The sequence below is a fragment of the Lissotriton vulgaris genome, unplaced genomic scaffold (assembly GCF_964263255.1).
Source record: "Lissotriton vulgaris unplaced genomic scaffold, aLisVul1.2 SCAFFOLD_1600, whole genome shotgun sequence".
Taxonomy (NCBI): Eukaryota; Metazoa; Chordata; class Amphibia; order Caudata; family Salamandridae; genus Lissotriton; species Lissotriton vulgaris.
Window position 1 is genome coordinate 231,406 of NW_028247114.1, and position 14,142 is coordinate 245,547.

Below are 14,142 nucleotides of genomic sequence, written 5' to 3' on the forward strand. Positions count from 1 at the left end.
GATCTCTGAATTCATCACCTGGTCTGGTGAGTTCTCCACCGGCATATAATTAAATAAAGTAAAAGCGTCAAACCTAGTTAACAATTTATTGCTTATACAGGACTAATTACACTTCACACAGCAGCTAGGGGGTTGTCACTTCCACTTCAAATAAAGTTATGGTGAGTGGAATGACAAAGTAGTCCAGGGAAGGAAAGTAATTAGGCAAGTCTGTCTGCGGGACATGTCCTTCCTCAATCCCAAAAGCATGGAGGAGCGGAGAAGGTTTCACTGATCGAGGTAAAAGGAGCAAGAGACCACAAGAGAGCATGCACCTGAATTTGTGTTTTAATTAACCCGTTGGCTGTTTCCGCTTTTTTGCGGCAGTGCGGCCGTTTTAAAAAACGGGCGCGTCGGCCATTGGCCGACGGCAGCACCAGTGAGGTAGTCGAGCACACAGAGTGGCACACAAGGGAATAGAGTGGACTGGTATATAGTGCACTGGTGCAAAGTGATGCAGAGTATAGTGGCGTAGAGTGCAGCAGCGTATAAATCAGTGTAGTAGATTATAATGTTGCTTAGTAGAATGCAGCTGCCCAGCGTGGAGAAGCACAGAATAGAATAGAGGACCACAGATTGCTGTGGCGTGGAGTGCTGCAGAGTGCATTGACATTGAACACAGTAGTGCAGATTAGAGTGGAGCTGAGATCAATGACTCAGAGTGCAGTATGGCAGAATAGAATGTCAGAGTTCAGTGGTTTACAGTGGGTAGAGTACAGTGGTATAGACTGGTGTAGAGTGGAGTACTGCAGAGTGCATTGGATTAGAATGCAGTAGTGTAGAGTAGAGTGGCAGAGTTCAGTAGCATAGAGTGCATTGTCAGAGTGTTGCAGAGCATAGGGACAGAGTGCAGTGGCATAGAAGCAGCATAGAATAAAGTGGCACACAATGCAGCGTCGTAGAGTGCAGTGGTGTAGAGTGGCGCGGAGTCCAGTGGCATAGAGTGGCGTAGAGTGGCGCAGTGGCGTAGAGTGGCACAGAGCGCAGTTGAGCAGAGTGGCGCAGATCGCAGTGGAGCAGAGTGGCGCAGATCGCAGTGGAGCAGAGTGGCCTGTAGCGCAGGGGCGTAGAGTGGCGCAGAGGGCAGTGGCGTAGAGTGGCGCAGAGGGCAGTGGCGTAGAGTGGCGCAGAGGGCAGTGGCGTAGAGTGGCGCAGAGCGCAGTGGCGTAGAGTGGCGCAGAGCGCAGTGGCGTAGAGTGGCGCAGAGCGCAGTGGCGTAGAGTGGCACAGAGCGCAGTGGCGTAGAGTGGCACAGAGCGCAGTGGCGTAGAGTGGCACAGAGCGCAGTGGCGTAGAGTGGCACAGAGCGCAGTGGCGTAGAGTGGCACAGAGCGCAGTGGCGTAGAGTGGCACAGAGCGCAGTGGCGTAGAGTGGCACAGAGCGCAGTGGCGTAGAGTGGCACAGAGCGCAGTGGCGTAGAGTGGCACAGAGCGCAGTGGCGTAGAGTGGCACAGAGCGCAGTGGCGTAGAGTGGCACAGAGTGGCGCTGAGTGGTACAGTGAGGAATGATGCAGAGTGCAGTGGAATAGCATGGAGTGATGCAGAGTTCAGTGGCGGAGAGTGCAGAGTAGATATTTGTAGAATGAGGCAGAGTCCAAAGTGCAGTGGCGCTGGGTAGAGTGGAAAAGGGTAGAGTGCAGTGACCTAGAGTGCAGTGGTGCAGAGTGGCGTAAAGTGGAGTTGTATAGATTACGTTGGAGTTGCCTACCCTGGAGTGGCATGGAGTGGCGTAGAGTTCAGTGGCATAGAGTGCAGTGAAGTGACAAAGTGGTGTAAAGTATAGCGTGCAGTGGCATGGAGTGCTGCAGACTACATTGAAGTATGCATGGTGTGGTAGCACACAGCCATTACTGACAACACATTTTCAATTGAGATGACCATTACATTTACACAGACATACAGTTTGACTAACAAAACTATACATCTTACAAATGGTGTGGAAATGGATTTGTTTTGCTCATATTAAAGTATCTGTTTTCAAACACTACCGAATTTACAAACAATTTGCTTCATGTGTGTGTTCATAATTCTGATACATTCTGAAATACTTGCAGTTAATTTAAATGTGTGCTAGAAAAAAAACCCTTCCCACTCCCAGTATCCAGCAAGATTGTCACACAACTACTTTGACTTTGAAGTCCAAGAAAAGTAAACATCAAGCTCCCTCGGAAGACGGACCCCGACATTTTACCTCGGTCTTTAAATGCACAGCCAATGAAAAAAGAAGATTTACAGGCCTGTTTACAGAAAGTAGCACTCATGGAAGAAAAAAAGTGAGTTGGTGTGAAAAGTCTTCCTCTCTGGGAGGGACAAACTCACCCTGGAGAGCCTAAATCATAGTCAAATCCTTTATTCGATCAGATACAAAATGATCCTAAAAGTACAAGATAAAAGCCTATTTTCAATATTAATTTTCTATTTAGGCAATAAGATAGTTCATTTCATCCATAATTAAAATTTAAAAACACTCAAGAATTTTCCAAATTACAAAACCGGCCATTACCCTATCAAGTCTCATTTGGTATATAATAATTATTAAATGCTCTAATAGCCAAAATCAAAGCCAGAAAAAAACATGAGTTACAAACCGCAAAGCCAATGGTAAGCAAGGGGCGGAATGCATTCCCAGGTGAGCTTTTTCAACACCTCCAAGAGGTCTTTAAAAAAAACAGACAGTTGAACCATCTGATAGGTATCAACCGATAAATACTACACCTAATAAAAGCACTGCCATCAATGAAGATAAGCAACTGCCACACCAGAACTACAATTACAACAGCCTAAAGCAGGAACTATCTTGTTCTAACAGTGTCCTTAACATGAAATGCTTCCTGGACGCAGCTCTGGGAACTCGGCAGAAAGTAAACCAAAAACACATATTTAGCTTAAATATTCATCTCTATAAAGGTTACGGGTTGGTCAAATCCCACAAATCTAATTGCTGCAGCATATAAATATGTCCTAGTTCCCCAAATATGTTTTAACTACTGAGACAAGCACCCAGAAATCAGCACAAATTAACAGTAATGCATAAAGGGAGTTCCATGGTTGGACACATTCCTTACCTTTCTAAAATGTGCAAGCATGTCAGGGCTTCTCTCGCACATCTCTGTGAGCAATACGACAGACGTGTGAAGAACACCTTCAAGATCAACAAAAAAAATTGAAAGTCAATGAAACTTCTCATGAGAGTTCAACCATATGAGAATAATATTATTCCTATAAACAATCAACAGGACTATTATTCTACTGAGCGCTGAACAAGAGTGAAAGAATTTACATGCTTTCTTTATTTTATGCGTTTAATATCCTGCATCCCACATGAGTTTTTTGGGGGGTCATGATCATTCATAAGACACTGGACCGTACCTCTGTGAGTACTGTTATTCACCACAGAGTGCCCCAGGGTACCAATACTTCTGCACTTCAAATACATAACTAAAAGACTTTTTCATGCACTTGACTATCCAGGATTAATGGAGTTAAGGCTTACTAGAACAGAAAGCATGCATAAATATTTCACACACAGCAATGACAAGGAACTCAAACTTTGTGCTTCAGCGTCAAAGAAAGTCAGACTTTTACAAGTAGCAACAACAATTAAAATAGGACACAAATTGAAAATAAGAAAGTGTTTGTTTGGATTCTAATAAACTTTTTGGATTCATAAGCTAAACACTAGATTTTCTAGAATATAAATACCCAATATTATCTAAAACTCATGTGATTGAGCTGACTCCAGAAGCTACAGACCATTTTATTTTATTACAATGATGCAGTATTTTGCAGTTCTGTCCAATGGGACAGAAGTGAGAGACAGAGGCACCAGTGATCTAAATTAGCACCCTAGCTATAAGCTATTCAGCCCTTTCGGGATGCTGTAGGCCAACCAGTAAACAGCAAGGAATGTAACCCTACAGCTCTATATGCCTCAAAATACCTTGTCTAGTGTTTTTTTTTTTAAAGGCCAACTAAGCTGCAGTTGCAATGTGGCTCTTAGGCAGTGCCTATTCTTTGAGTAAAACGTTAGTCAGATATATATATATATATTTTTGATTTTCAAAAACCTTGATTGACCAAATTGCATTGTAAAATTACAGAATTGCACCATATCAAAGCACTGTGTTTATAAAAATACAATCTATTACAGCGAGGGTCTTCTTGAACATATATCGCTGAAGATCAATACAGAAAAGGAAAGAACATAAGAGCACCAGGACAGTGGAGCGAGTCACTATGCGAGGCACCATGTAAAGGGAGAGGGATAGAACAAGCTGTAGGGAGTGCGATCAGGGGGGCAAGCTACTCACTGAGCAGCAGCACCGGCGGGGAGCACAGGTGAGGTCGCCCAGCGCTGGGAATTAGGACTTAAGAGGTAGGATACGAGTGGGCCCTATGTGTCAAGAGGACGGGATCTAGCTGGCATAAGGACACAGAAGGGTCTGGCAGCGCGATGCATCCTCAAACCATTGAGTGGCCTTGGGTGCGGGCTTGCGGCCCCAACACATGGAAACCCTACGCCGCGCGAGGACAAGGAGCATGGAAATCAGGCAGCGGGAGGAATCTGGACAATATTTAATAAAGCCTAAGAGGCAAAGTGGGGGATCGGGATCAAGGTGATCTCAGAACTAGGGGCGCATACCTCACGTCAATAAGCGGAGACCGGAGGGCACAGCCATGAAGTTGAGAAAAATCAGCCGCAGGGGTAGAGCAACGCAAACATCTATCAGTGGAAATAAGTCCCATCTTGTGTAGCTGGACGGGGTCCGGTATAGCCTATGTAAGTATTTAACATGAATAAGGCGCAAATGGTAATTCGGGGACAGACACTTAATCTGATTGCAACAGTAGAGCCGGTCAGCCTGAGATGTCTGCACACCCAGGTCCTCACCACACGCCATGCGCGCCCAGTCAGTGGAATCAGCTAGTGTAAAGGCGTATATTTTAGTCACCAGCTTCCGAGGGGAAGAAGACTGTTTTCTTCCCGACCGTGCGACTTCTCACAATCTCCGAACCATATTCTCCATCCTCCATCAAATTAACCCAGTGCTTCCGGACAGGATTTCTGGATAAAGACGCAGAAGGAACAATCGCATTCGAAATGCACACAAGGTCACTGGAGACACCTCCTCGTGCTCTATTATGCAACTGTAGTGTACAATACGCACTGGACACTTACCCAACGAGGTAGCCGTTACTAATTAACCAGAAGAGAGCACTCCTCTTGATACTTTGTGGACCAGGGAAGACATGGCTTGGCAGTTCGGGCTGGACTGTTCCCATGAGGCACAGGGTCAGACCGATTTGCATATGGCCATGTCTGAACTGGGGTGGCGAAGTGAGCTAAAAAACGGCGATGGATTAAACCCAGATCAGTTGACTGGGGTGAGTGTTTGTATTATCAACGCCCCGTCCATTATCCCCTTTGGTTTTTCTTTGTTCGCCCTAAGTTGGTAGGGTATGCTCAGACGTGAGTCCCTTGCTCACTTTGCCATTGGATTCAAGCAAGCCCGGCTGTAATGCCAGAAACCGGTCCTGGGAAGCTTGATTCCGGTCCAGGGAAGACATGGCTTGGCAGATCGGGCTGGACTGTTCCCATGAGGCACAGGGTCAGACTGATTTGCATATGGCCATGTCTGAACTGGGGTGGCGGAGTGAGCTAAAGAACAGTGATGGATTAAACCCAGATCAGTTGACTGGGGTGAGTGTTTGTATTGTCAACGCTCCGTCCATCATCCCCTTTGTTTTTTTTGTGTTTTTTTCGTTGTAACCCTGTCACTCACACAGCTACTGACACACCCACTCAGACTCAAACCTATTTAGACACTTACTCACGCACTCATAGCCCCACTCCGACCCCCACTCTCACACCCATACAGCCACTTAAACATTCACTCACCGACCTATACAGCCACACACTCTTAAAGGTTACAGTTAGGAAGAAATGCGTTACTTATCTGTAACTGCAGTTATCCAGTATTAGTGTCTTTCATAGATTCACATGCCTGAATCATTCCCCGTCGTCGAGACGGGAGCCTCCGGTATATAAAAAAAGTAATGTCCTATAGACATACATATAAAGGAATAGGCCTAAGGATCTCGCCTTAGTGTCCTATCCATGTCCTTATGTAAGAAGGACCAAAACAGAGTAGGCCTAAGGGTCCCACCTTGGTAACCTGTGTCCTTTTGTAAAAAGGACCAAAGTAAAGAGAACCAACCAATCAGCTACCACCTCCTTCTAGAACCTTCATGTCAGGAGCGTCAGTCTCAGATTTTCGTACGCACCAAGCTAGTTAGGCGCAAACTTGTTAGAGAGATAGGTGAGTCCTTCCAGGGGAGGCGGGAGGGTGCATGTGAATCTATGAAAGACACTAATACTGGATAACTGCAGTTACAGGTAAGTAACACATTTCTTATCCAGTATTTGGGTGTCTTTCATAGATTCAAATGCCTGAATCAGAGTAGCAAGCAATATATTATGCACATTCTGTGGTGGTATATCGTATATGAGTCTGTAGATAATACATATCATGCGACTGTAAACCACCAACATGCAATGTCATGTAGTTTCTAGGAAAAGGAAATGTGCATACCAGTAAAGGATGGAGGGATGTAAGAAGGCTCACCTCACTGGAACAGATGGCGAAGCACTGCTCTGCCCACTGCTGCATCCTTCGTCAGCTCAGTATCCAAGCAGTAGTGCCTGGTGAAGGTGTGCGGGGACTTCCAGGTCGCCGCTCTACAAATGTCCATGTACAGCCACTCACTCATACAACTACTCATACAAACACTTACTCATACAACTTGCACAGCAATACAATCACCCATATAGCTACTCGCACACCCACTTAATCGTACAATCACTCAGACAGTCAGTTATTCAACCACACAGCATCTCAGACCTATTAACACCCATAAAACTACTCACACACCCACTTACATACCCATCACTGAATCCTACAAACACTCAGATGACCACTCACTCACACACCCATATAGCCTCGCACACCCGCTCGCACACCCGCACACCCACTCGCACACCCGCACAGCCACTCGCACACCCGCACAGCCACTCGCACACCCGCACAGCCACTCGCACACCCGCACAGCCACTCGCACACCCGCACAGCCACTCGCACAGCCACCCGCACAGCCACCCGCACAGCCACCCGCACAGCCACCCGCACAGCCACTCGCACAGCCACTCGCACACCCGCTCGCACAGCCACTCGCACACCCGCTCGCACAGCCACTCACACACCCGCACAGCCACTCACACACCCACACAGCCACACACACACATACTCGCAAACACCCGCACAGCCGCTCGCACACTCGCACAGCCACTCGCACACCCGCACAGCCACTCACATACACACCCGTACAGCCACTCACATACACACCCGTACAGCCACTCACATACACACCCGTACAGCCACTCACATACACACCCGTACAGCCACACATACACACCCGTACAGCCACTCACATACACACCCGTACAGCCACTCACATACACACCCGTACAGCCACTTACATACACACCCGTACAGCCACTCACATACACACCCGTACAGCCACTCACATACACACCCGTACAGCAACTTACACATCCACTCAGTTACCCATACAGCCAGTCACCCAAACAGCCACTTACACATCCACCCATTCAGCCACTAATACACCCACCCATACAGCTACTCACACAGCCATTAGTAGTACAGAAAGAATAGTAGTTTAGCTTAGTATAAACCTTTAAGTCTCAAACATTTAAGAAAAACACTCACTGGGATGATGTCATCAATGATGTCACTGACCATGTCAGGACTGCTGTAATATGTGAGGTCATAAACGGGGTGTTAAATTATAGGTAGCTCAGGTAACTATAACTGCTGAATTTCTATGGTTTTGTAGGAGTGAAATCTACACCTAACTAGAACATCCCTGTAACCTTTGGTTTCTTCAGTGAATATATATATTATAAATAGGAATTGTTGTTGATTGACTATAAAGTAGCGAGAACACTAAGCCTAACTGCTCAGCATTCTCATGCCCCACAAAAGCTTTGCACTCTGCTTTTGTTTCCACATAATTAGTATGCTTTAGGATTTTTGTCTTCCATGCACCTAATAACACAGCTACACAAGTTACCTTTGATCTCCTATGAGAAAGTTGACTCATGGCATTACTCCTGGAAAAGGGCCTGCAGTCTTCAGGGCTGTTCCTTCCAAAGGTGTTTCATAAGGTGACATGCTACCCCTAGAGGATTTCAGTGACTGCAACAAGCTGTAGGCAATGCTCTTGTACGTTTTGTATTTCCCAAAAGAAAATGTTGCCCCTATATTATACACCGGATTGTGGCAACTTAATATGGCTACTGTTCACTCCACTCCACTTCACAAAGCTGCACTGCTCAATGTTATGTTATAAAAAAAATTAAATACATCGTACATACACCGAGAGGTTTCATGGCGCTAACTATAATACTAGCAAGAACCAGTGGATGGAGTTATTCGTGAGCCTGCACAAATACCCATGTCTTGGGCATTTTACTGAAACTCAAAATATCAGTACATGACCGAATCTCCAGAGGGAAGCAATTCCAGAGTCTTGGGGCCAGGGATGCAAACGTACATTCTCCCTTTTGTTTTAGCATGAAGGCAGGGGTGGTCAGTAGCTGGATGTGTACTGCGCGCAGGTTCCGCGAGGGAGTGTACCTAGATAAGAAATAGTTAATGAATTTGGGGCTCCGACCAAGTAGAGACTTAAAAATTAGGCATCCTGTCTTAAAGGCAGTGTGTTGGGGAATAGGGAGCCAGTGTAGTTATTTTAAAAGAGGTCTGGCAGATTGCCATCTGGGTTGCTGGTGGATCAGTCTCGCTGCTTGGTTCTGAACCATCTGATCCCGCTTGGTTAGGAAAAGTGGCATGCCTAGGTAGATTGAGGTGGAATAGTCTAAGTGTGATAACACCATGGCTATCACAACCTGCATCAGCGCTGCGTGAGTGAGCAGACGGCTGATCTTTCATAACTGAAAGAAACTCAAGCTCTGCTGTTTGCCACTCTGGAAACTGCTCCTAGCTCTGGAATGCATCTTCAGTATTACTGGGCACCTGCATGCTCCTACAGCTTGAGGAAGATTGCCTCGGGGAAGGAGCTCTGAAATCTGTCTCTAGTGTTTGGGATCACAAACAGTGAAAATCCTACCTGACCCCCTCTCACATCTACTCCCTGAAAATAATCAGGACTCACCGGAACCGAACAGAGGATAATCCAAACCGCAGCGAGCTGAAGCACCTGGAAATCGTCCCTCGCCCGGTACCTCCAGGACTGCAAGCGGTCATGCAGAGGTGTCCACGGCGACGGAACCCACCAAGTGATCCCTAGCCCCGCAGGAGTCCCAAATTCCGACTGGGGTCCACATCAGGGATTGAATAAATCCGGAACAAACGCTCAGCCAGATCTGCATGAACAGCAAATGCTAATATGATGGACTGACCCCATGATGGCCACCCTTGGTCAATTCTTGGCTCCCCCTGCACTGATTTGATGTCCCGCTGCACACCGGAACACAACGTAGCGAAGTGCAGCACCCTCCTCCCTCAAACAGATCGAAGGAGGCCCAGGAGGGAGACTAAACCTTCCTCAGACCGGCACGGACCTCAGGACAAAATCGAAGCTGCCTGTCCCCAAGATGGCCGACTCTAGAACACACCCGGCACAATGGAGAATTTTATGCAGCTAATGATTAGGACCAAACACACAAAACTCATGCGCCCAAGGACGCTAATTGAATAACAATTGTCAATAAATACGATAGCCATTGGACTTCAGAGAAGAATAAGTCCCTGCTCCTCGAAACAGCCAGACTTGCCTGACCCATTGATGGCTGCCAAAAGGATAACTCACGCACTGCATTAGCGGCGCTGGTGACCCCCGGCCCACCAAAAGGAAGTGGGCCTTGTTTCAGGCCATTCACACCCCATGCACTTGACCCGCTGGGCAATTTGTTCCATCAGGGCTTAGATCGGTCTTCCAGTCCTAACACCACAACATTACGCCTGATCTTAAGATGGCCGCCCTCTGCTTTTCCAACAAATTCATTGTGGGGATGGGAACAGACTCACTGACACAGGAACTGTGGGTAACACGGGTTTTATTGATTTAAACACTCTTCTACACTGCATTACTCTTCGGTAATAAGGAAGGGGGAGGTCGCTGTCTGATTCTGCTCCGGTTCCTCTTCTCTCCCGGTGTAAAGGAAGAAAAACGGGACAGGTCTTAGTCCGGGTGTCAATAGAATGTACAGTGATTCAGGGAAAGGGAGTGAGGGACACACGTGCGCAGCAACAGCCCTCTAACCGAAAATGAATGGCGATGCAGTGATGGGGAAAGGGTAGTGCACTGGATATCCGTGTGAACGCCTCAAGGAGGTTTAGCCCACTTACGTCCCGCCAAGCCCGCAAAGCGTGACCGTACCTGTTTGAGTCACACTTCCCTTGAAGTGTGGCTGGGCGAGGCGCCTTCTCGTTGGCCTCCTGGCTTGTCGCTGCAGTCGTCTGCTCTCCCTCCGGTCTCTCCTCCGGTCCACTCCTCTTTCTCCTCGATGGTCCTGGCACCTCCGCCGTCCCCGCTCTCTGCCTCTGATCTTCCTCCTCTTGCCGTGACTCCTGGCTCGCCTCCGATGTTCTCTTCTCCTCCACTCTTCGCCGTCGCCCTCCTCGCTCTTCCAATCTCCAGACCTCCACTTCTCTCCGTCGTACTCCTCGCTTCTCCAAACTCCTCCTCCACCTCCGGGTGATTAACACACCTGTGCGTGGTTCTCGCAGGTATTTACCTTGTGTTTGTGGGTGGGGCCTGCCTCGGGATCCGCCCAATTAAAGTAACAGTGTTCCTCAGGGTGGTTGTACTCGAGTCCTGGTGTGACAACCTCGTCTATCTTCCAGTTTTCGGGCTGCTGTATGAAGAAAGGCAAAAGGTCATTGTCTCTCATGTCGTCGTCCGAGTCTCCCCCGTCACATACCTCCCACCCTAGGAATCTCCAGATCGGGAGAGGAAAACGTGACAAGTAATCAGCATTAGCGTTGTCCCTCCCTTTTCTGTGATGCACCTGGAAGGAGAAGGGCTGGAGAGAAAGAAACCAAAGCAGAACCCTTGGATTGTTGGAGATGTTGCGGCTCATCCACTGCAGGGGGCGTGGTCAGTGTACAGGGTGAATGGGTGCCCCTCTAGGCAATAGCGCAGCTTATCGACGGCCCACTTAATGGCGAGGCATTCTTTCTCAATTGTCAGGTATTTCACCTCCCTCGGGAATAGTTTGCGGCTGATATAAAGTATAGGGTGCTCAATCCCTGCATCAGTTAACTGGGATAACACAGCACTTATTCCAAAGTCCGAAGCATCAGTGTGAAGTATGAATGGCTTGGAGAAGTCGGGTGAGGACAAGACCGGACTGGTTGTGATTATTTTTTTCAGTAGGTTGAATGCCTTCCACATTTCGGGGGTTGGTTTTTTGTAAGTCAGGGGTAGTCAAGCGTTTTTTTAAGGTGTCTGTGAGCGGTGCTGCGATGTTTGAGAAAGAGGGGATGAAACATCGGTAATAACCGACCATTCCCAAGAATGCTCTTATATCCTTTGCAGTTTTGGGAAAAGGGGTGTCAGTTATGGCTCTCACCTTCTCAATTTGGGGCTCTATGACGCCATGTCCCAGCATATAGCCCAAATATTTCACTTTCTGATACCCTATACGGGACTTTTTGGAATTGATGTGTAGTCCAGCCGATCGTGGCTGATGAAGGATGGTCTGTAGGTGGCTTTCCCACGTAGGACTGAATATTATTATGTTGTCTAGATATGCCGAGCTGAACCTTTGATGAACTTTCAGAACCTCGTTCATGAGCCTTTGGAAGGTGGCAGGCGCTCCATGCAGTACAAAAGGTAGGACGTTGATCTCGTATAATCCATCTGGGGTGGCGAAAGCCGTCTTTTTCCGGTCTTCTTCTCTTAACGGGACCTGCCAATATCCTTTGGTGAGGTCAAGGGTGCTGATGTATCGGGCTTCGCCGAGTTTTTCGATTAGCTCATCGATTCTTGGTATGGGGTAGGCGTCAAAGGAGGACACCGCGTTCAGGGCCCTGAAGTCCATACAGAATCTGCTGCTCCCATCAGGCTTGGGTACCATCACGATGGGGGAGGACCACTCACTCCGCGAGGGTCGAATTACTCTGAGTCTGATCATTTCTTGTACCTCTTTGCGTATAGCTTCTCTTTTTGCTGCTGGTATCCGATAGGGACGTTGTTTAACGGTGGTCCCGTCCGGGGTTTCTATCCGGTGCTCAGTCAGGCTTGTCTTCCCAGGGAGGTTGGAAAATATCTGTGAGAAGGGGTGAAGCACCTTCTGTAGCCCCTCCTGTTCCGATTGGAAGAGCTCCTCGTTGATCACAAGCTCGTCCAGGGTAGTCTCGTGATGGTGTCCCGTGGGGAGGACAAGATGGTTATTCGTTGGGATTTGAAAGAGCTGGGTTTTCCTCCCGGCTAGCTGTAGTCGGTAAGTGGTATTCCCTATGGTTTCCATCACTCGGTAGGGACCTTGCCATTCGTTATGAAATTTCTTCGTGGGAGATGGCAGTAACACCACGGCCCAGTCGTCTACGGCAAGACGTCTCCACTTCTTTCCTTTGTCGTAGTGGGTTTTCTGCTTCTTCTGGATGCTTTGCAGTTGGGAATACGCCAGGTCACGCATCTTCCCCAATTGGTTCTTAAGGTTTTGGCTATATTCCAATAGTGTTTTGGTTTCTCCTTGCTGTTCCGCCTCCCATACTTCTTTCGTCATCTCTAGCAGGCTTCTGGGCTGTCGTCCATAAAGCATTTCAAACGACGAACAGCCAAGGCTGCTCGGTCTTTGGCCCCGGATCACGTATAAGGCCAGAGGAAGGAGTGAATCCCAATCCTTCCCATTTACTGTGAGAATTTTCTTTAACGTTGACTTCAAGGTCCCATTATACCGCTCCACCAGTCCGTCCGTCTGGGGATGATATACAGAGGTCCGGATCTGGTGGAGGTTCAATAACTGGCAGACCTCCCTCATAACTCGGGACATAAACGGGGTGCCCTGGTCCGTCAGGACTTCTTTAGGGAATCCTACCCTCGAAAACAATTCCAGGAATTTTTCGGCGATGGTCTTGGACGTAGGGGCCTTCAGTGGAAATGCCTCTGGGAATCTGGTGGCGTAGTCGACGATGACTAGGGCGTACTGATTTCCTCGTCGTGTTTTGGGGAGGGGGTCTATAAGATCCATGGCCACTCTTTCGAACGGTGTCCCTATTATCGGGAGGGGTTGTAGAGGCACTCCTGGGGGTCTGTGCATATTTTTCCGCTGGCAAATATCATAGGTCTGACAATGAGTTTTTATATCTTTCTAGACTCCTGGCCAGTAGAAACACCTAGTACATTCTGGGTGGTCTTTTCGCTGCCTGTATGCCCGGCCAAAAGGTGAGTGTGTAGGTAGAACATAATTTGCTCTCTGAAACAGGTCGGAACAAGAAGCTGGAGGGGTTCATCTGGGTTTCCCTGTCTATACCATAAATCGGCCTTTATCAAAAACTGGGGATATCTGGGAGAGGGGTTTTCCTTGTCGGCGTGTGCTTGCTCCCAGGCGTTAAACAAGGTAGCGTTGTTTGATAGTGAAAACCTGAAGCTACGATCACCCTCCCATGGGTCAGGGGAGGCTAAGGCAGAGAGGGACTGAGGAAGCATCCCCTTTTGTAGGGTCATGGTGAACAGGTCAAGAAAATGGGGGTTGTCAGTCCCTATTATAATGTCCTCGGGAAGAGTGTCAAGCACCCCTACTTTCACCACCAGGCTCCTCTCCCCCTCTAACTCAAGCGGTACGTAGGCTACGGGGTATCTTTAATGTCTCCGTGGACGCATTTTATGTGGACCACGGTTCCTGGCATTACCTGGTGGGACTTTACAAAACCCCCCTGTACCACTGACTGTTTACAGCCCGAATCTAGAAGAGCCCTGATTTTAGCCCCATTCACCCATACACTTAAGTGGTAGGCCCCTCCCAGTTTTGCTGTATACATGATGGCCTTGGGAAT

At 47.9% G+C, this 14,142-nt stretch overlaps 1 protein-coding gene across 1 annotated transcript in view; it reads right to left on the bottom strand.

Moving 5' to 3' along the window:
• The window catches only part of LOC147665626 (AP-1 complex subunit gamma-1), a 521,863-nt gene that overhangs the window by 202,201 nt on the left and 305,520 nt on the right, over window positions 1–14,142 (bottom strand). Inside the window, exon 6 of the mRNA XM_086949636.1 lies at window positions 3,106–3,182. Within this exon, the coding sequence (XP_086805762.1) occupies window positions 3,106–3,182 (77 nt within the window). The remainder of the gene's footprint in view (window positions 1–3,105; window positions 3,183–14,142) is intronic.